This window comes from Netta rufina (genome assembly GCF_964035555.1).
Source record: "Netta rufina genome assembly, chromosome: 2".
Taxonomy (NCBI): Eukaryota; Metazoa; Chordata; class Aves; order Anseriformes; family Anatidae; genus Netta; species Netta rufina.
In genome coordinates this window covers 83,292,522-83,315,602 of record NC_140124.1, presented here as the reverse complement: position 1 = coordinate 83,315,602, position 23,081 = coordinate 83,292,522, and the positions used below count along the sequence as shown (strand labels likewise).

General features: G+C 38.5%; 1 protein-coding gene across 1 annotated transcript in view; it reads right to left on the bottom strand.

The window, feature by feature from the left end:
- The window catches only part of CTNND2 (catenin delta 2), a gene marked incomplete at both ends in the record, with an annotated part of 525,744 nt that overhangs the window by 160,857 nt on the left and 341,806 nt on the right, over positions 1–23,081 (bottom strand). Inside the window, one exon of the mRNA XM_084281644.1 lies at positions 5,341–5,473. Coding sequence (XP_084137770.1) covers positions 5,341–5,473 — 133 coding nt within the window. The remainder of the gene's footprint in view (positions 1–5,340; positions 5,474–23,081) is intronic.

Sequence of the window (23,081 nt, the reverse complement as noted above, 5' to 3'; positions counted from 1 at the left end):
GACTGGTACTTTTCTTCTAAGACTGTGAAGTGACTATACAAGATAAACAGGAAACTCTCCAATGCATCAGGGTTTATTAGGGATGCAAGGGAAGGCTGCAGGCAGGACAGTTCAGCAGTTAGTGTTCTTGGCATCTTTGCACAGTTTTCCTGAGATAAGGATGTCCACGTGCTATGGCTTTGATAGCTAAAATTAATTTCCTAGCTTGCAGAAGGGAGTCATTGGTGCCAAAAACCCCAAGTGACCTGTTACACCTTTGCAGCTGATGGCAGGTTGCCATGTTCCATGAGAGTGAAATGGTGTTGGCGTGTGAAACTGCACAACTCAATCCTTTTATATGGCGACCTCATACAAAGGAGTAAGCTGTCATTACAGGAAGAAAAATTGCTGTAGAAGAATGAATCCTGTGTTTAATAGAATGTGCTCTTTTAAAGAAATGTTCTCTGCTGACTAATCTAAAATGCTTCTCTTTTCCTATATCCCATGTTTGTTCCTTTCTGGCATCCAGGGCTAACTACTCTGGCTCTGCACACAATCCCACTATTGTTGGTGTAAAAGCCCTCTCCTAAGGACAAAATGTAATCTGAAAGACCCTTCTTGTGCTCTTTTGCCTGATAGCTTTGCATTTGCCTTCAAATATCTGATCTAAACCCCTTTCCTCCTTTCCTTTTGCATTCTAGTCGCATTCTTCACTGTTATCAATGAAAGCCTAATTTACGTGATAAATCTCTAAAGCATTCTGAAATTCTGCCTTTCAGAATTATGATGCCTATCTATAATGGGCTGCCTCAGAATATTTACAATCTTTAGCGTTCTCCCTACCTATGTCCCCTTTCACGTATGCAAGATCTTCAGCTAGGATTGTTGTTTTATTCTGAAAAAAGAAAAACTATCAGATATTAGCAAAAATAATCAATGTTATTCAACTCTGCTCTAATACTAGTCTGTTGCACCACTTAAGCACCAAGCACAGGGCATACCAGTAGAGAATTAGAAATGCTACTGACAACAGCCGTAGTGATCGTCTTACAGCCAGCAATACTTAAGGAGATTCAGAAGTGGCATGTGAGGAAAACTTCCAGGTGAGACCAGCAGCTGCAATCATACTTTTAAATAAAGACTCAACTGTTTTGAGCTGAATAAAGCAGCAGCATCTTCAAGCAGTAACAACACCATATTTACCAAGTGTCACTGCTTATCACATTTACATAGTACTAGCATGTTCAGGGCTGGAAGGAGAAAAACGAAAATTCTAATAGAAATCTAAAACCTATTTCACTCCAGAAGTTTCCAGAAAGTTTATTTATTTTATTATTATTATTTTGTGTGTGAGTCTGCTTGAAAAAATAAATTACTTCCAACAGCTCTGTAGCCAGCCTGGAGCATCTTCACATGAACAGTTACCAACTTTGTCTGAAAGTCTTTTGAGTTAAAGTAGGGCTTTTGCAGATCTCATTGGTCTGAAAGAGCTGCTGCATAAAAGAACGAGCAGGGCTTTTACACTTATGCAGAAATAAAGATGCAATTAGAGTGATATCATCAAATTTAAAAGAAATCCTGAGATCAACATGTGGGTTAGAAATATCACCTAGCATAAAGAACACAATCAAGATTAGATGAAAAAGTTCTTTTCCCTAGCCGTACTTGGTGTTTTGGACAGAATTTCTTTTTCAAGGTTGTCTTCTATAGAGCATTTCTACTTCCTTTTCTTGGCGATGACAGAGAGGAGCAAGGGGTAGTTTTCCACACTTCAGCGACAGAAATTAAAATATTTTAGAACAGAAAAACATGTTAGTAAAACCCTAAAAGGTGTTAGCATATCAGAAATGCATATAGTCTCAGCTGCTGTTTTCCATTCCTATTTGCCTAAATTTTAGTTGATGCTATGCTACTCAGAAGGAATATAAAGGCTTCAGACCTCCCATGTACATATGGATGAATTTTATAACATATCACTAAACGCTCCTAAGAGTAGGACAAGTTTATCACTACACAAACACAAAACTGGAAGAATGAAAGAATGGTCAAGTTCTGATGAAAAATCATTAATCGCCTTTTTGGTAGACAATATAGCATAAATCATGCTTAAAATAATAGTGAATTTATTTCAAAATGGTTATTTCCAGAACTACATGACAAAATAGACTTTCATTACAGAGTGACAATTTGATGTTCATTAGCGATAAGTAAACAAATGCTACTTTTTTGTCAGGTAACTTCCAGAGTTGAAACTTTAACAACTACATTGCATTTCAAATTTCACACTGCCACGGTCTAAATCGTTGCATAGTAATATTAATTCTCTCCGTGTGCATGATGACGTTCAAGGCTATGTTACACATTAACACTTATATAAACTACTGAATTCAGCCAATTTGCTTTCCCTCACTGACTGTCAGGATTATGAAACACCAGCAGTTTTCTTAGTTTACATGTTCCTATGTTTGGCCTTTCTCCAGAGTCTGAAAGGCCACCAAGGCAGTTTTCTTTCTTTAGTCCAAGCTATTTGCTATGTTGGTATTCGGTGAAAGAAAAGAGTTTTCTATGCTTCAAAAGAATAGGAATTTTTCAGCTGTGTAATCCCAAACTCACATTTGGACTTCACAATTTCTCAATTACTAATTTGAAAATAGGTTGCAAGGAAAACAAAAATTAGTCCTGGAGCTTCTTTTCTATCCACCTGGCATTCAAGCTGGTGCATTTCCCTGTCATCATGGGTGGCACAACTAGAGCTACAACTACAACTATTACTTAGCATCTTCTTTCAGCTTGTAATTCAGACACATCCTTAAGAGTTAGCACGTGCTTTGTCCATTAGGTTTAGCAGAACCACTCAAGTTCTGGCTGGGCAAAAGCCTAGTACGAATTTGGCCAACTTTGGGGTTGAGATCTGGTATAACATTCCCGTTATTGACAGAATTTTGATCTCCTCACAGAAAAGGCTCCTCAAAAAATTATTTTTCAGTGGAGAACCTAAGCAGACCTTAGGCATGCTATCTATCCCCTGGGGAAGCTCCTGATCCCAAGAAGCACACCCAAAATGTTTAGGTGTTTGGCTGAATCATGGCATAAACACAAAATGTACTTCTGGTTAAAAGCTATAGGGAGATAGATAGATACAGATAAAATAGCTTGGTAGCATTCCATGCTATAGTTTAAAAAGTTTCATAAAGCATTAGAAAATACAATGATACATATTTTTTTTTGTCTTCTTAAAAAAATTCACAGTACTAGAAGTTTGAATGAATATTTATTCTTCAGTGAGCTGTTGAAAAAAATATGGATTTTGGCTTCTTTCCAAAGACAGTTTACCTATTATAGTGAGAAGAGTACATCAAAGCCCTGAATAATAGCAAATAAAGTGGGAAATCCTCATCTCATCTGCTGTCCTTTTTCAGAGAAGCACTGCAGAGAGCTGCCTTGTGTTAGCCTGTTTGATGTTGCTATATTCTGTGGTGGTTTTACCTTGCTAGGAAGCTGAACTCCACCACAGCCACTCTTTCACTCCCCCTCCTCAGAAAAGGAGGAGAAGAAGAAAAGAAAAAAAAAGCAACTCACTGGTTGAGATAAGGATAATTTAACTAAAGGAGAAGAAATTAATAAGGTAAAATTATTATTAATGGAAAACAAAATAATTTAACTAAAGGGGAAAGGAAACCTTTTATTGCTAAGTGTGACACCACATGGTATAGAATATCCCTTTGGTTGGTTTAGGTCAGCTGCCCTGGTGATGTCCCCTCCCCACCTCTTGCCCACCCCCAGCCTGGTGGCTCTGGAGGGCGTTAGAGGGAGTCCTGACGCTGTGCCAGCACTGCTCAGCAGCAGACACAACACTGGTGTGATACCACTGCTGCTCTAGCTGCACAGCACTGTGTGGGCTGCTGCAGGGAAAGTTAACTCCATCCCAGCCAGACCCAGGACAACTCTCACCCTCCCAGGTCATGAGTCCAAAGCTTACAAAGGCTGATGTCCTAACAGCATGGGTCACATTGACAACAGCTAGTCTTATAGGCGATTTTTCCCTTAATAGTTAGCAAGAAAAATCAAACCATTTTCTTCCCTCAAATGTGATAGCTACCTAAGAGCTCTCAATCTATGGCTAACAGGAGGAAGCACAGATTGTACAATGAACAAATTGCTCTAATCATTTAACTGCCTTTTCTCTGTGACTGATCAATTCCTTTACTGAGAAACTAATTAGTGAACTAAGGATGGAGAAAAGAGTAGAGAGTGTGTAATGAAACTTTCAGCTGTACCTGTAACAGAGCTCTCTTTTCTTCTCTTTAACTTTTTATTATTATTGTTATTATTTCTGAGATGTTTGGGGTGATGTATGCACACAGTGCAGCTCTGCCAATGCCAAAAGACAGTACGCTTACCTACTCACTTGGGAATTTCCCCGGCATGAAAAAGCCCCAAAGGGAAAGCTGCTGTGGTGTGCAGTGTGTTGAGTGTGAGGGTAATGAGGGCTAGCAAGCCAGCATCACTTCACAGCTCAGACAAACAAGTAATAGCAGATCTTGATCTCAGTTCACCTCTATATACCAGGCTAAGGGATGCCAGTACAGGCATGGATTTATGTGCACTCCACGTGTCCCTGATTAGCAGTATTTTTGAGAGGGCCAGGGAGGCAGCTGGGGCTGGTAACAGCTTCACTCATTCAATTTTAATTGACTCCTGTGTGTTTGTCAGATCCCTCAGTGCTGCCTTCTTTCTGTTTTAACTTGTGCCAAAAGCTGAATTCGTCCCATCAACCACGGGGAACAAGCAAGCAAGATGTACAGATCAGCTACAGGTACAGAACAAAGTCTGTGTTGCCTTTTGAATTACATTTTAGGTACAATCCGCACTGAATTTCAAGATCATAGAACAACTATCACAGTTCAAGCTACAAACCCAGTGAAATTAATCTCTAGTCGCACAATTGTACATTAAAGCAGGCTTTGATTCAGGGTAAGTTTGTTTATTTCTCATTTTGTGTGCGTTTATATTTAGTGTCCAATCTTCTGTCTGTGAAAATCCTAACGAAATGCTTCAGTGGGATCAAGACTATACCACTAGCTGTTTAGAAACAACTACTGATAGTGTTTAAATGGTATGCAATCAATCAAAATACTTATAACCAAAACCAAAAAAGCCATCCAAATGAGTGATGATAATGTTTTCTGCAATCTTCCTTTCTCTAACAGTAACAAGTGACTTAAGTGAAACCTTGAAAAAATTGGTCCAGACACATATACAAGATTTCTGTTGTAACTCTTTTAAAAATACATATAAATAATGGTGGGGATAAATGGCAGACAGCATCACAGTTGAAAATAAAAGAATTACAGATCTTACCTCTGCTTTTATTTTATTGTCTCCAAAACAGAGGTGTTGTAAGTAGGCTGCAGCATTGGACTGTACTGAGGGAAATTGATGCTGTAACATCTGTATAACTTCTGGAAGCTCTGGATCTCGCCATCCAAACTCTCTGTGTGAAAACAAACATGAAAGATTCAGCAAAAATTCTGCTGTTAGAGGATAAATGTGGCAACAGTTTGGCCAGAAAGACAAAATACATGTCTAAGTAAAATCTTGATATTTTCTGCTACGAAGTGAAGATTCAATCAAATATTAAGCTATTTTTTCATTCTAAACTGTACTACCAAAAAAAAAAAAAAAAAAAAAGTTAAAGCTAGAATAGCTAGAGTAAAGATATAAATAGAATATTTATAGAATAAATAACTTTATGGAATTACATCTCTAAGCGCTAAACTTCCTTAAATAAAAAAGGCTATATAAAATTTAATATAAGAACAGAAAGATCCATGCTTACACCATTATACTGTCTCTATTAAAATTCAAATATGGAGTGCTAGAATCAGAACTCTTAAATGGTTTGCTAAGAAATGTTACTTTGTCAAAAAGTCTTTTTTACATACTGCAATCTTTATTTAATAAAAAAATGCTCTCATATAGGAAGTCATTACCTATTTTGTGTTTCAGTTTATTGTTGCCAGATATGGTCCATGTTTAAAGTTATATTATAAAATTTGTATTATATATTATATATACTGTTATATAATTTTACAAACATTACAGTTATACAATACACAGTTACACAATTGATTACTTTTAAGTCTTCATTAATACTACCCAACCTAGAGCAGATAGGCCAGTACAATGACTCAGTGTTTGCAGTGTCCTTTAATCCTACAAAGCATGACATGCCATTAGCATCAAATGAAACAACCGAACCCAAGTGTGCTGAACAAGCCCCAGCAGGCATTCTGCAGCTTCCAGAGCCGAACTTAACATCAGCCTGTCTCTGCAGGTAATTTGTCCCCTCTGTATCTCTGGGTATAAGGAGTCATGAAAATGGCTTTGGGCTTTGTGTCCCGAAAGCCAGACATGCATGCAGCCACTCTGCACGAGATACTTCAGCTCCCACATGCCTTCTTCCTAAGGGCTAATTTTTGTGCCATATGAATAGTTTTCATCATCTTCCATCTAGTGCTGCACATAGAAGGTAATACAGGAATAGGGCTCTCTGGCCTTGGCCACATTCATCCCACTTGCCCTATAGGAGGCAACAGGAGATTTGACACCACCTCATCCTCAGCATTCAGCTGGGATCCCTGCATGGGGCACCTGGGAAGCCAAACCCCTCATGTCTTCATTGGAGGCATACAAGAGCCACACCAGGGGATAATTCAGAGCAAGCAGCACTGAATTTCCATTTGGTTTGTTTCTCTTCAGTGGAGCAGCCATTATGACGACAAACCCAATTTAGGTGTGTAAGTTAGGTAGCTAAAACAAGTGGAAGGAGTTGACTCCCCGAACTTGTGTTGAGTCCCCCACCTGTGTTTGAATAAAGCTTACAGTAGCTCTGCAGTCTCAAGTAAATCAGGCATCTCATGCCTCAAATATGACAGCTCTCCAAGACATTTCATTGCAACAGGACTCATTTTACAATAATAATGGATTACTATGAAAGAGAAGTATTGTTTGTTCTTTTGTTTGTTCTTTTCTCACCCAGAACATTTGCCAGATTGAGTTATTGTTACAGTCGTATCTTTATGTAAAGATCTAGAATATAAATAGATGTAGAAAAATAAACCCAGAATTTCATCTGCTACTTCTGCTCTGACAAATTAGATGGTAAGACATAAATATTACATTTCACATTAAGTGTTTAATACAAAGAAAACAGAAGTGTAATAATAAATCGTGTGCGGACTATTCCAGTGAATCCTTGGGACAACACAGACTGTTAGAAAGCTTCTAAGGGAGACTTTTAGACCATAGATCAGAAAGACTTTAACACTGAACTGATATTTTGGTAATGTGGAACAATGAAGAGGTATTAGGGAAGGCTAGAAACTTTGGCAGCTGTTAGGAACAAACTGGGACATTAAGCAGCTAATGATGTTAGAAGCAGTTTCATCTGTAGGATAAGGACAATAACTATGGATTAAACAAACAAGCTTTAAATAGTTCACAGAAATGACACAGAAGAATACCTAATTTAAAATGAGTATCTTCCTGAGGAGAACAAAACACTTCTTACAGAAATACAGCCTCACAATGTTGGGAGACTTGAGTAGCCTTCACCAAACAGACTCAGAAACTGAGCTGGTGCTTAGAAGGATTCAGAGAACCCTGTGGTTTACAGGCTGAGCACCAAATACTTTGCTAGATAGTTCCTCTGAGAGAGGAAAACTAGCTAACTAGCCCTTAATAAGATCAGGGCTTGCAGCTGAAGATGATGGCATGACAAACACCACATCTGCTGCATATGCTAGCTCACTATAACTCTACAGGTTAAGTTATTTGGTTAAGCACTTATTTCTGTTCAACAATGGGCTGAACAAACTCATTAACAAATCATAAATTGACACAGGGCAGTGACAAACAACGTTATCTGATGTGTTTGCTTCCTCTTGTACTTACTTTCTCACAGTTATGATACCTAGGTAGTTACAAATGTTAACAGGGAGTTCAACTATGCTAGAGTTCTCTCCTATATACATGGCTCTCAACCAACCAGAAATCATTCAGAAAATATTTTTACATAAAAAGAAAAAATGAAACAAAACAAAACCTCTTACTGATGAGCAATTCATTATTTGAGCTCCTCTTGTAATTTATTCTCATTCCTAGATCCCTAGTGCAGGTGTTGGTATTTTGGAGAGGATATAAAATACCAGAAGAAAACAGCTTGTATGACCAGACAACGAGTGGGAACATTTGAAAGGTGTTGTTTTAAACCAAATAACTATGCTTCAAAGTGTTGGAATTTCTAACACCAAATAGCCTCCCAAAGGAAATTTTTTCCTTAATATGTGTATTACTCAACCAAATAAAGAAATACACACACACAAAACCAAACAGCATTATGTGCAATAGTATACCATGTACTATGATAACCAGCTCAGATTCTTTGTTGTCTTATCTTGGAATCCAGGAGAAAAGAGGCAATCAAAGGGCAAAAGGAAAAGGTCCCTTAATCAAAGGCACACTTAATTGTCCTAATGAACCTGAAGTCTTAATATGGTATTTACATACAAAAACAAGGCTGCGCTTACTTTTCCCCTCTGATCTCCTAAAAGACAAGCTGACAAGTAAGTGATGGATAAATACTTCTTGGCAATGTTTGTGTGTACCTTGGGCTTAAGAAGAAAATTAATTCCAAAAAGCAACTTTTAACACAGAATACTGTCATGTAACCAGTTCTAGGAGAGCGAATGAACAAAGCAGAAAAGTTTAAAAAAATTTAGCTCTGGTAAGCACTATCATTTCAAGCAGATGGTCTCTAAGATTGTTATATTTTTAGTAGTTTCTGAATGAAATATGGTAGCTATATAAAACAAACAAAAATTTCTGTCAACAGTTAAGGTTGCTTGAATAACTGCAATAATTTTAGCAGCCTTCAGGGCAGGGAGGACTAGTTTCTGGGAGTTTATATTTTTCAGTTGTTTTTTAACAGTCTATTCTAGGTGGGAAAAAAATGAGGTAGGGAAAGATGATTTTACGTTTTAGAAAAGCAAGCTTGCAGCTCTATTAACAAAATTTACTTCAAAAAATAAGTATGCACATTTTAAAATTCAGGTTAATTATGAATAGTTAGGATGGCTACTTAATGAAGTCTACTGGACAGAGGCCTTGAGGCATATCTGCGTGACAAAAAATACTTATTAAAATGGAGAGTAAAACAAAAAGTAAGAGAAAAACTGGAAGGGATAGGAAAGTAGATTGTAGAAGTCAAGAGTTTGGATAGAGTAGTAGAGTTGGTACTTGATGAAGATTAGGGTCTGATTAAAGGAAGGGAAAAGGATAAGGAAAATCAAATCTATCTCCATTTCCGTGAAACATCTGATATTGTGCCACATGCAAATGAGTGAAGCTGGCAACAAAAGAGGCTCCAATCCCTAGTAAAAATATAATAGTAGAATTAAGCAAAATTTGAAAATTTATTGGGTAACCTCAGCAACCACTGTGTGTCATTTATTAACATCCCCATGCTTACGAAATCTGAGAGAGGCGATACACATGGATGATGAAAGGAGCCAGAAGGCTGCAGTAAATCTGAGGAGATGCATGGCATGCAATTTTTGCAAATCCTATCAAATTATCTGTGCAATCGATCCAAAAATGAACAGTAAGCTAGCATATGCATTTTCAAGATCTTCTGCTACTGCCTACATTGCCCTGGGAATATCAACACTATGCAGCTAAGGACAGCTAACGGCTTCTGGTGTTGGTGTGGCTTTTGCGCAAGGAAATTGTAGCTGTGCAACAACTTGGCAGCTTTGGCTGGAAAGCAGCATTTGCAATACACTCCAGATAGTTCATCAGGTTGTAGAAGTACATTATTACTAGGAAGCACCCTTATCTGAGGGGACTGACCAAACCAGGGCACTGTGTTCCTTCCACCTTGTCTCTTTGACAGAAATTGTGTTTTAGGAGTGTAAGACCCATCTCATCTTGAATCCTTCAAAAGGTTTTAGCTGGAAGTGGTGACTAATGACACGGATTGTGGTAGGCTACGGTCAAGAGGTGGAAGATGACCCAAAGGGGAACATTGAGTTATATGTAAGCTGGCTTTACATGTATGTTTGCTTAGAGAATATTGTCTGGGATCAACTGAAGAGAATCAGTTAAGAGTTAGACACGAAATAAAATAAATCTGAAATGGAGCAGTATAAACAACAATACCAAGAAATCCAGTCTGAATGAGGACACTAATTATTGCACTGAAACCAATTCCTGCTCCCGCCATCATAGGGAAAGGAGATGCAGACTGCAAACATAAGTGAGATTGTTAGTAACACAGCTAACTGCACTGGCTATGTGGGATCACTGAAAGGTGCTGTGTTGAGCACAGGGTATGTACAGCACCTGAATATTTGCTCCAATTTTGCAATAACTCTTTTCTTCTGCTACTGCAAATTCTGATGACACACAGAAAAGCAACACCAAAAGCACTGATACATCTACCTGAGCACCTGTTTTCAAAAAAGTACAAAATAATTTTTATAACATAGGTGTCCAGCTGGTAACTAAGGATACCAATCAGAATCCTCACAGAGAATTTGAGAAGCAGGTGTGATGTCTCTGTATACTCTTTACCCATTGGTCACAGTAAATTTCATGAGAGCTTGGATTCTTATTTCTAATTTACGTTATTAGAGCAGAACGTTCACATCTGATCAAGCAGTTGGCATAGGCAAGTCCTGACACCCAGAACTATTCCAATCTCAGCAGCATTCCCCAAAGGCAGCGCTGTGAAGATGCCTGCCACCAAGAGCCATATGTTTGACAAAGACTGAACTACCACCAAGCACTTATCAAAGAAAGGGAATGCACAGTCTGTAAATATATTTATTACAAAATTGTATGTTTAAACCAGACTTATCTGTAGGTACCTACCTATCTTAATAAGCACGCTTGTGTGAGACAGTCTTACAGACTGGTGAAGGAGAGGTTATCATATATGAAGTGGTGCTCAAGGGCAAATACAATTCAATCTGTGCTAAAGATAATGTTTCCTAGATTTCTGGCATTGCTAATGCCAGCCTACAAGATTTTTGCTGTACTTTATGCCTACAGAGATATACCTTCTGTTTACTTTTCTTTTTTTTTTTTTTTTTTTTTTTTTTAACCCCCTACAAAATTCAGTAAATAAAGACTGAAAATATCTTTCAGCTCATCTGTGAAAGGAGAGCTCTGAGAATAGGTTTCTGGTAGTACTAGGAAAAAACAAATTATATATAGTTTAGGATCACACACAAAGAGAAACTAATCAAGAGTCAAAAGAAGATCAAAGAAGGAACTACCTCCTACATTTAAGGGGAGAAATGTACTTCTATTAAAACTATTTGGAAGAGAATATATCAATACTATAGGGATCTCACATTAAGGACTTTCTCATAGTACATTTAAAAAGAGCATGATCGACAAGATGTTAAACCTAATACAAAAAATAATAATAATAATAATAATAATAAAGATCATCCAGAGACAAGGATTGTGATAGAAACACAAAGAAGCTATCTAACAGCTCATTCCTTCTTTTTTCTCTGTGATTCTAGGGCTGTTGGTCAAACTGTTGGATTGTATTACACTTGGTTCAAGAGGCATTTGGATAATACCCATAATAACATGCTTTAACTTGTGGTTAGCCTTGAAGTGGTCAGGCAGATGGACTAGATGACCTCTGTAGGCCCTTTCCCACTGAACTATTATAATTCTGATTCTAAAACAAAAGCGAGCATCTTATACTTCATTGATTGGGAATGGTATTTGAAATATTTCCCTAAAATATCTTCCCTTTTTCAAGCATACTTCTCCATATCTAAGCACACCCATATACACATAGTTATTTAGTTTATTATTGCAGATTGTAAGCCTGGTCTGAATCATCTGCTACAATTTAAGAGGAGGTAGAACTACTATATTTGCTACTGGCATTTCTGAAAATGTAACACATGAAAATTGGTTAGACTCAGGACACAATTCTAGGAATAGAATAAAAAGATGTCAATCTCCATTCCACTCGCCCTGGATAATGCACAAAACCCTTCAACATATCATATTGCCTTCTCTGACTTCTAGTCTAACTCGGAGGAAGGAGTGTGCAACATCGAGCAACTGATCACCTTCCCCTTCAGCCCCACGCTGATATGAACAACATACATCCACAAAATGTAATAACACCAGGTTTAGGCCTAAGCCCCTTAAGGCAGCAATGAACACGTATCAGCAGAGAGCTAACTGTACTGCTGGTTCGGTCTTTCAAGAAAGATAAACCACACAAAAACTACTGAAAAAGTTAGAAAAGAAAAAAGACATAATTTAAACTGAATATGGAAGTAAGGACAGGGAAAAGGCAGCATGGATGTATCTTCTGTGAATAAAAATGTCAGTTCTAATAAAACAAATACATTTACATTATTGTTTATCCCAACCTGAAAACTGCATCCTATGTGCATCCATGTCTGTCTGTGTGGCACACAGGCAGGAGAACAAAACAGAAATTATATTCTGACTTTACAAATAAATAAAAGCACAATGACTCTACTACAGTTGATGGACCTACCTGCTTAGGTTATGGAAGAGCAACTGCAGGGCTTTGCATGACAGAAGCAAATGCGTCCAATATCACACAATCCAAGTAAATGTTTACATCTCACCAACCCTGCCATTCTTGAATCTCACAAAATTTCACCATTTGTTTCTTCCACTAACTGAGTTCTTAACACTTTTGAGAGAGCTGCTGTTCGAGCCGTGTGCTTGCCAAATGGCTTTGTAACACTGAAAAATGACTGGAATAACCTCTTCATTGTGGGGTTGCCTGTTTATTTAATTTATTTTATTTAAACATGTGCACAACTGTAAATTTGCAGGCAAAAAAACAACCCAAAGCCTGTAAGACTTGTACAGATGGGTTCAGAAAGAGAAGCAAGCATTTCACTGCAGAGTCCCACATTACGTATGGAAAAGCTGATCTCAGATCTTGCCAGCACTTGAATGGGCAAAATTTATAAAGATATGCACGGCTCAACAGTTCCTGATTTTCACTCGAGTAACACGCTGGATCTACTTACTCGGGCATACTGTGACCTGTTTCTATACGCCGTGTTAGGATTCTATCAGCCATACCTTGACCCACTTTACTGGATCGACAATTTCACTGAAATAAAAATAAACAACATTTTGCATTCTGGCAATGTGCCACTTAAATATTAAGTGCATCATGCATGAGCAGTCAACAACATTTGACTGCACTTCAGTAACATACTTTTTTTTTTTTTTTTTTTTTTTTTTTAAGTGTGTGGCTTACCTCTTCTCCAGATTTCAGATTTAGCACAGCTGAATATAAAACAGCTGTACAAACGTTTGGCAATCCTGCTGAAAATCTGCAGAAAGAACCTTCAAGATGCTGCTCCAGGGTTTTGACATTCTCTAGGGTTTTGACATTTTCCTCGTCTTACGCTTCCATGTGGCCAAACCTGGAAGAACTATCCAGAAGTACTTCCCCAGCTCCCTCACAAACCTGATTTTTTGGACTGGTGTCACGATGTGTTTGTGTCTGCAAATGAGGATGTGGATGAGGATGTGCTATGGCAGGTGCGCAGAATTCCTGCAGAGCAGCAACAGAGATGCTCAACTTTTCCCAGGTCGTTAACAGAACTGCAAGCCTGAGGTCTCAGGGCGATCCCACCACTTCAAAACACCAGGTCTCCTGTATTGCAAAGGGCTATAGTTGATTTGTACAATGGCAAGCACACCCTACTGCTCACTGCTAAAACAGTTCTGCCTTTGTATGTTTTACATGCTCTCTTTAAGGTTGGACCTGGTGCTTAGGGACATGGTTTAGTGGGTGACGTTGGTAGTAGGGTGATGGTTGGACCAGATGATCTTGGAGGTCTCTTCCAACCTTAATGATTCTAGGATTCTAAAGCATCCCTCTTCTGCTTTTACACTACTACCTGTGATTTAAATTTTAAAAAAAGAAAACCTTCAGAAGTGAGCTTGTGAAGAGGCAAGATGAGAACTACTTCAACATAACGAAAGTGATCTGGAGCTGAGTGGCCTGTAGATTTTTTGAACATCTCAAGAGGAAGAGGTTTTTAAGATGCTAGAGTTGAGAGAAGATTATCTAGTGACACTGGCCCACATGGTATTATTCACTGCTCTGTGGTACTGCCTGCAAACAGCATGATCACTCTTAAAGGTACGAGTCTTATCTGTTCAAGGTCACCCTGACTTCATTTTTAAATTGAAATATATTTACAAACTGCTATGAAATAATCTTTCACAGTATTGATATACTGATCTTTACTTATTTAATTCCCTTACTCTCAGTGAGGGAACTTTTAAGAAAAATGATGGCTGTCCCGAGGTAGCCATACCCTGCTGTTGCTCATATAATGTTATCTCTCCTCTAGACTGTGGGGTGGAGAGCAGAGAAAAATTAGGTACTTCAGTACTTTAGGATATCTTTATTTTTGCCATTTGCTTTTTGTTTGGTTTGTTTCTGTAGTGTTATTTTATATTATTTTATTTTATTTTTGTCAGAAAGAGTTGCATTATTCTTTTGGGGGCCGTTGAGCTGAAACAGTCTTGAAAATCTTGTTTCATCTCTTCCTCTGCAGGTATTTGCATATACAGGGACTGCCTCAACAGCAAATAAAAGGCAAATTAGGTAAGCTATCAAGATGTCTTTAGGCTGCCTAATTTATCTTCCTTCTCCCTGCAATGCATAACATTTCCCTGACCCCCTACTACAGAAGGGTTTCACGGTAGCTTAATGCATCACAGCTGTGAAAATATGCCACATTAACCCTTCCCTGAGAGACCCGCTTACATCTGCTTCTCTCTGTGCACAGGAGCTCACATTTCACAGGGAAGATTTCACCAGGCTGTGAAACTTTGCTCAGCAGCAGCACTGCTGCTACAGACATGGGCATGCTCTTCTCGTAGATCAGGAGGATGGAAATGTAGATGGGAGATGAGAACAGCCGGCAGACCTAAGGGTGTCTGGCCTTGGCTCTGTCATGGACTTTGCAAGACAGTCATTTGCTTTAGTGCCTTTCTCAGAGGTGTGACAGATTCTGTGTTTGTAGGTCATTAAACCAAAATTGTCTCTTTTTCTAGAACTAGCGTTCCCATTCAGAGTTTCTTAAACCTTTCTACATTTCCATGACACGGGGGGAAAGCTTTTGGGATCCCACCTCTGCCTGACCACATAGAAACGTGTGATTTCCAAAGAACAAATGTCTCTCGATAAAAGCCCTGTTTTCTTAGGGAAGTGGGACAAGCACTTCAGAGAGGAAGACAGCTGTTTTATATACCTGCATGCATGAGGGCACTTCACCACTGTACCTACTAAACCAGCAGCAGGACAATTTCACATTAACCCACCAGCACCAATGGCACCAGTTGACATCATCTGTGGGAGAGGAAAGCAGCACACACTCCCTCAAAGCCTCAGAGCATCCACTTTTTGTCTGAAATAACCACCCCAACAGATCCCGAAAGGTGCTGGGGCACTCAACACCTCTTCAGCCTGTTTTTAACATCAAGTTATTACGCAAAATGATACCCAATGTGACAGCACATGGCTCTGCTCACCCCTACTTCATGTTCTCTCCTTCCCTAGTGGTTGGTTACTCCATCCAGTGCACTACTGGCTTACTTTGATACTGCAAAGCAGCAGCTCTCTGTGCCTACACACCCAAGCATCACTCTTATCTATCCAACACTTCAGAGCACTTCCCGTCTTTCTGAGCACATTAAACTCTTCAAAGTAGACATTCTTCTGATGCTCAAATGATGAGTATTAAACCAAAAAAAAAACACGTAAAGGTGATTCAAAATATCATACAAACTGATAAGCCCCAGAATTTTCCCTCAAATACTCAAGCATGGAGTCAGGAAAGCCAAGAGAAAAGCACATGTGAATTTACAATAATGAATTAGAAAACAACAATATTCTCATTGTCTTTTTTACAATTACACTCCTATGCAATCTTTTTGAAAAGCAGAGGCACTAACTCTGTTCATTAAATTTGCAAGGCGTGCAACACAGTAAATGAACCTGAATTTGGCTTTCCTGTAAAAGGCAAATACAGGCTTTTCTTTTTGGCTTTTACTTCAGTTTTCATTAAGCACGAAAAAAATGATCTCCTGCAGGCTAACTAGATATATCTCAACATAAAAGCACCAAAACAATGCCATAATGCAAAATACACTTGACACTCATGAGCTAGGGAGTTCATTGGATCAATAACAGAAGAGATAAATTGTTAAAAACTAGTCAAATGTAAGGCTGATGGATAGAAGGAAAAATACCCACCAGTGCTGGGTACTGACACTCTAATACTACTGCTACTTCTCCTGTCACATGCCTTTCATCTATTTTAAAACACTATAGAGATTCTTGGGACTTCTCCTAATGCAGTACATAGATATCATCACCTCATGTCACACATGGGTAGACAGAGACAGCACTTACATGACTCTCTCACAGGGGAAAACTGAAAAAAGTAGCAGGAGCTAGAAGAGCAACTGCAAAATCTCAGCACGTTTTCAGCTCTCTGAACTGAATACGCTGATTCACTGTTAGCTGACTGCAACAGCAACAGAAAAATGCAGATGATATGGACAGCATTTCAAGGGAGTGCAGGACAAGAAGAAACCTTCTGGGTCATCAAACCTAATTTCTGATTGCAAATCTGCTACGTGGCCCGTATGCTGCACCACACATTGCTCTAGCTAAAGACAGACTCACAAAGGAAAATTTTAATCAATCTCAAAATCCTTTGACCAACAGTACAGGTTTATACATGAAAAAAATAAGTATCACACATATCCAAGAAGTTTTGTGTTGTTTTTTTTTTTTTTTTTTTTTTTTTTTTACCCTCTTCTAGCAAGCTGTTCCAGTCACATCCAACAAATGTAGTATGTATCTCATTTTTCAGATTGCTAAATCAGAAAACAAAGTTGCACTTGCAGGGGAAGGTAGAAGGAGAAAGGATGGTTCCTAGCTTGGTATCTAGCAGGATAACATTTTTGTTCTCTGTTTGGCCCACAGGATAACCCAGAGACACCCCACAACGGTACAAAAACTAGCAGAAGAATAATGAGCTAACCAATGGACAAACCAGGCTAACAGGACTACCACTGCCCTAGAAGACCAGGGGATCTCACAACCCTCCATTTGCCAGTAACAAAACCAGACCAAGAACAGTGTCTTACCTTAAAAAAAAAAAAAAAAAAAAAGCCCCTCCCCCCCCACACAAGCCAAATCAGAAAATGATTTTACATGGATGACAGAGTTTATTACAGAAGGAGGCTGTAGATTTTAAGTAAACCTAAAATAGACAGCTTGACAGCTCATATATGCATTTGTTAGCTTCACTTCAGTAAAATGCAACTCACAGAAAAACATCCTTTGAATGAGCAAAACCAGCTCCTCTTTAGGTGCCATCATACCAGGTTACAACTGGGTCATGACTTTTCCATCCTTTATCAGAAGAACAAGACCGCAGGCTGTTCTGCAGAAATGCTTCTAGGTGAGCCGTGAAACACCAATAAACCCTCCGCACAAAATAATCACGCTATTGATTCAGGGCAATTGCCCTTATTAACGAATGGGAGAAATACTGCCAAGGATCTGTCATTTAGAAATCAGAATCAATATCGTAAAGATATCTTTGAAACTAGAATTTATTAAGGGATAATATGGGCCTCAATCTATCAGAAATGTTTCCTCAGCCTGGGGAAGTACAGCTACCTACAAAAAATAACGAGATCATGTTAGTTGCAGGGTACTTATTTCCATGCAGCATGCTCTAGGTGGGACTTATCATCTGATATACCAAATTCAAGTGCCCATTACCTTAACTGTCCAAAGATGGTAGGTGGTTTGTGATACCCTGCCATATATTCTGCCAGCTGCAAGAAGTACAGGCTGTGAATTGCATCCTCCCCTTTTCACTTCAGAGGTTTTTTTTTATTGTTGTTGTTGGTTTTTTTTTTTTTTTTAAATTTTCCCAGACCTTGGGTAACCTTTTTCCCCCACATTTCCTTCTTAGAACTTAAAAGACGTTGCCTTTCCCTCTGCCCTGAAACTGTCCCCTTCGTGTTCAGGTGACAGCACTGACTCCAACTATAAAAACATCCGACATTTACATCCTACAGCTCTATCGTAAAGAATTGCCTCAGACTTCAGTGACCATGCACAGACCATGGTTACATACAACTAAGCAACTGATATCATAGTTATTTCTAAAATAGTCTTCTGACATGTTTATAATTTAAAGTAGCTTAAACTGTGGTTAAAGACTTAAGCATTGATTCTGCAGCATGTGCAATTCCTGTAGCATGTGTAACCTATACATATCTACTCGATTTTGACTAGATTGTTATTTGAGAAATTAGATTTTACTCTAAGACACTCCCATAAATGAACAGTGAGCTCAGATGCTGAACTAATGAAAGCTGTAACAACCCCTGCCCTCCTGTGCAGGCACTGAACCCGTTCTTGACAGCCACTGATTTCTTTCCCTCTCCTCCTGAGGCCCACTCAGACCAGGGGCTGGACATCATCACCTGCTTTATGGAAGACACATGCACACTTGCACAAGACAGATATGACAGTCAAGCGATCGTTTCTTTTTTTTTTTTCTTCTTTTTAACAGCTGCTGATCTCTGCAAACAGATAAAACAGAAATGCTATTCCATGACGTAAAGCATCTGAGGTGAGGACACCTCTGGCCAGGTGGCAAGAGGGGAGAAAGGAAAGGAAAAAAAATCAAATTGAGCTGAAAACCAACGAGGGATACTCATTAGATTGAACAGACAGGTTCAACATATTGAAGAAGGACTTAAGGAACCAGACCAAGGGAAAATAAAAGCTGATGACAAAATGGTATGATACATTTCTTACACAAGCTTAATTTTATGGTTTTGGTCATCTCAGGACAAACATCTATCATTTTGAAAGATAGCAAGCTGCAAATTTCAAAATCAAGTTCAGACACAGCAACGTTCAGCTGTGTAGATTGCACAAGAGGAGGATGGGAGTGGGAAAAGTTTGAGATTTTTTTAGGTCCATGTCAATACTTGCTCTTCAAAAGTTTTCATCTAATGGCAAATACGAATTCACTCAGGACTTTGTGTTCTTGATATAACTTGATAAAAATGAAACTCATATCCAGTTTCATTAAAACACAGTGTGGAAAAGCTATGGAACTGTTCTATTATAGAGGATATTGTATCTGGCATTATTTATTTATTAGTGGAGAAATCACTATATAGGCTATTGAAATGATTTTTCTGTTTCATAAAAATATCTCCCTCTTTGACTTTTTTTTTTGCCTGAACATAAAGAAAGGTGATCATACTGCAAACCTCTGTAGACTACACTGCAAATGAAGTATGAAGCACACCGCACTTCAGTTTGAGATGGTGTTTTTTGACCACTGCTTTAATTTACTACACCACATTACTGGAGTCTCTTTCACTCAGGAATCCAATGCAAGAAATATGATCAGAGGTGGCTTTTAAAGAATTTCTACATGTGAATTTACATGCACAAAGGAAATAATATATTAAGACTTTCTCAGAAGCTGATACTAATTTACACTAAGGAGAATATTCTGCAGCCTTCTTTTCACAATCATGTATATCTGAGAAATAAAGCAAACATGGGGATTTTTGGAATATATAAAATTATGTGGTTGTTGGCAGACTGCAGGAAGCTTTCAGCCTTTCAGACAGGGGTCCAGATAGAACTCCGAAAATAAAGTAGTTGGGCATCTTTGCTTTTCAGTATTCTACCACAACTGTGCACCTGCATTATTAAAAGTGGTATTTAATGAATAAACATCTAGTGTATAAGTGCTTAGAACTTTCTTCCTTTAAAGCATATCAAGTACAAATTTCAGCTTGCTAAAGACCATAAAAACTGATGTTAGATATGCACAGCAAATAAAGTCTCCACTTTCCCTTGCTGCATAATGAGATCTAGAATATTTTACCTTTTGTGGAGAGCACAAGAGATCACTATGTCATAATTGTTTTCACATGAATTACAGATGTGCAACTGTCAAACTGGAAACCAGACATTTTACTCAGACATTATATATTTTAAGCAGAAATAAAGTTAAGTGTGTTAATTAGTTACTTGTGCCCACTGTCATTTCAGGATAGAAAAACTAAGAAAAATTTCACCAAAGCAATAATTAAAAAGATATCGAGAGTATGCTTCTCATTGGCTCTGCAATTTTTTCATTTCTGAAGGTTTTGTGTAACTGATTACATCTTTTTTTTTTACTTCTATGAGTAAATAGCAAAACTAATTAGCTGCACACTATTAAGTTAATGCACATTTATCTACAACAATTCAATTCTGACTGTGAAATAATCTTTCTAGCCCATAATTACACTCCAGCTTAATTAGCATAATTTCCGCAGAACATTCTTTATTAAAGAAGCTGACATAAGGGTTGGTCTTAAATACCAAGGATATTCTAGACAACTAGAAAAAGGCAGACAGTCATAGCTGCATTAAACACCTATTATATCATACAAGATAGCACATGTAAAACAGAATATGAATTAAATGCTATCTGCACTATAACAAGCATCTGAAGATGTTTTCAGAGAAGATAAGCGGAACACTCAAGGACTTGAGATGTCCTCGCTAGATGTGGTAGCACTGCCTGCCTCCTTCAGCCCTGCCCTCTATCTCATCCCTCTCACCAAGGGTTGCTGGCAGGTTACTTTTGATCCCATTCAGCATATGAGCTTTCTCGATATTGCCTCTGTGAAGGAAAATATGATCTTACATCATTTACACCAACTTAATTGTAGCCAGTCAGTTCCCACCAAAGAGAGTGACTGTAAGTGAAGACACATCAGCCACCAGGCTCACTGAGTCCTTGGTCTCCCGGTGAGGATTTAATAATCAGGTTGCCAGCTGGGAGCACCTGGGCCTCTTATGGACACTTCATTCCCTGGTGCTTGGGATAACAATACCGAACTGATTTTCTATGGGCCAAGGAGCAGTATGTGGGCAGCAGTATCCAAGTACTGCTGTGCTTGATGCAAACAAGAAGTTTTGGAAGCAATGCTTAGCAACCCTCTGAGTCATCTCGCTCTTCTCCTGCTCAGGTCTGACACGGCAGGTGTCAGTGCATGTACGATTTATGCTTCTGAGCTATGAAATGTAACCTCTATGTAACACAAACAGCCAAGAACCTCTCCTTGCAGTTAGCTAAAAGGAAAATAAAAAACAAAAAACCTTGCTTGTGTCTTCATCTATTTCTAAACACTGGAAGCTTAAAATGAACTGTTACCTGAAATGCTCTTGGGCTTTGTGAAGGATTTTGACTAAATGTATGCTGTTGGTGATGGTGTCCTTGCACTTTTCTATAATTACAAATGGTATAAAAGATACTTTCACCTGTGGAGGATTATCATTTATTGTGTAAGACAATGAAAGGCACTGACTAAGATTTTCAAAATCAACGAGGTGATTTAAAGGCAAAATCCTCATAAAGGATTTTAATTTAACAAGGTTTCCAAAATGCCTAAGACTCTCTTGAAAATGTAGGCTTATGCTTTTAAATCAAATAGGCACTTTTAATAACTTTACTCACTCTAATTAACTTTTTCTTTTGAGGTTAGTGCTATTAAGCAAGACCAGGACCAAAACCATTGCAGCATACTAATCAGTCATTGAATCCTGCTGCTGAAACGTAACATGCGAGGAAATGTCCTAAAAATTCAACATAAATTCAGAGCAACAGAAACTAGGAAATCTGTTATTGAAGAAAAACAAATCAGCAATACCTATTTCACCTTATTGCTTTCCTATGAACACAAATAACTATGCAAAGTCTGCTTGATTAGAATTTAAGATGAGGAAATCCATCATAAATGAGGTTATAAAACAACTTTTTATTTTTATTCAGACATATAAATGATACATCAACCTGTGCCTCCAGACTACACAAACACAGCCAGTTCAAGATGTTTCAAAAGCACAAAGAAAGCTGAAGCTGCCCCAGGAAGCTTCTCTGCTGCTCATTCTGCCTTCACCCCAGCGTGATGCAATTTGATTTTGAGGCAGCCCTGGCTTTAGCAGGAATGGGGAGAGAGGCAGGGAGGCCATGCCTATCTAGTTCTGCACCTGTAATACCTGTTTGGCCTTTGGGCCCCGGGCTGTGTAGGAGGATGCACCCAGGACATGCATCTCATTGCCTGTTCTGAATCAGCACAAGCCAGGTCTGCTCGTGGCTGAAGTTTTGCAGCTCCCATCAGTTTGCAACACAAAGCGAACGGCAGTTGAGCCTTTGCTTAAAGCCGTCCGTTTGAGCTGGAGTCAAAACACATCAGAAATTAAGAACTAGCTTTTCAGAAGCCAAGTAACAAGCATTTCTGGGTTAACATTTCTTTTAACGGCTAAGAGCAGAATTCACAAGCAATAAAAGTAGTCATACCTTCTGCAGACTTTAATTGCCTTTTCTAAACTATTTCATTTTGGCTATCTGTTTGGAATCTAGCTATCTAAAAAGACAGATTATCTGAGATTATCAATAGCTACTAATGATTGTGGCTGCTACACTAAAAATGGGCTTGGCTATTTGTCAAACTATGCACCCAAAATTAGTGTACATGTAATTGCTTGCTACTTTTAAAATCCTGGTCTCCTGTTAGCCCTATATTTTCTCTTTGACAGTTATTTAGCTCTGCCCATTTTTATTTGCCTTCTCTTTCCAGAGCATCAGAGCACTAAGAACAGAAGAAAGAAATTCAGTTTCAGCCTTCGATCCTGCAGCTTTGAGTCATAAGATAAAGAGTTATGGCTTGAAGACATGAGATAAAAGCAAAGCAATATACTCACAGCCACAAACTCAATGAATTAAACTAAGAAAAAAAACGCTGTAGGTCAGGCAGAGATCATGCAGAGTAAGCACAGCAAGGGACAAGGAAATGGGAGGCATAACTGTATTGTTATCTTTTCTGTGTCATTTCATCTCTCTATACATCCGTTCTGCTACCTATAAAAAAGGCTCTTCTGA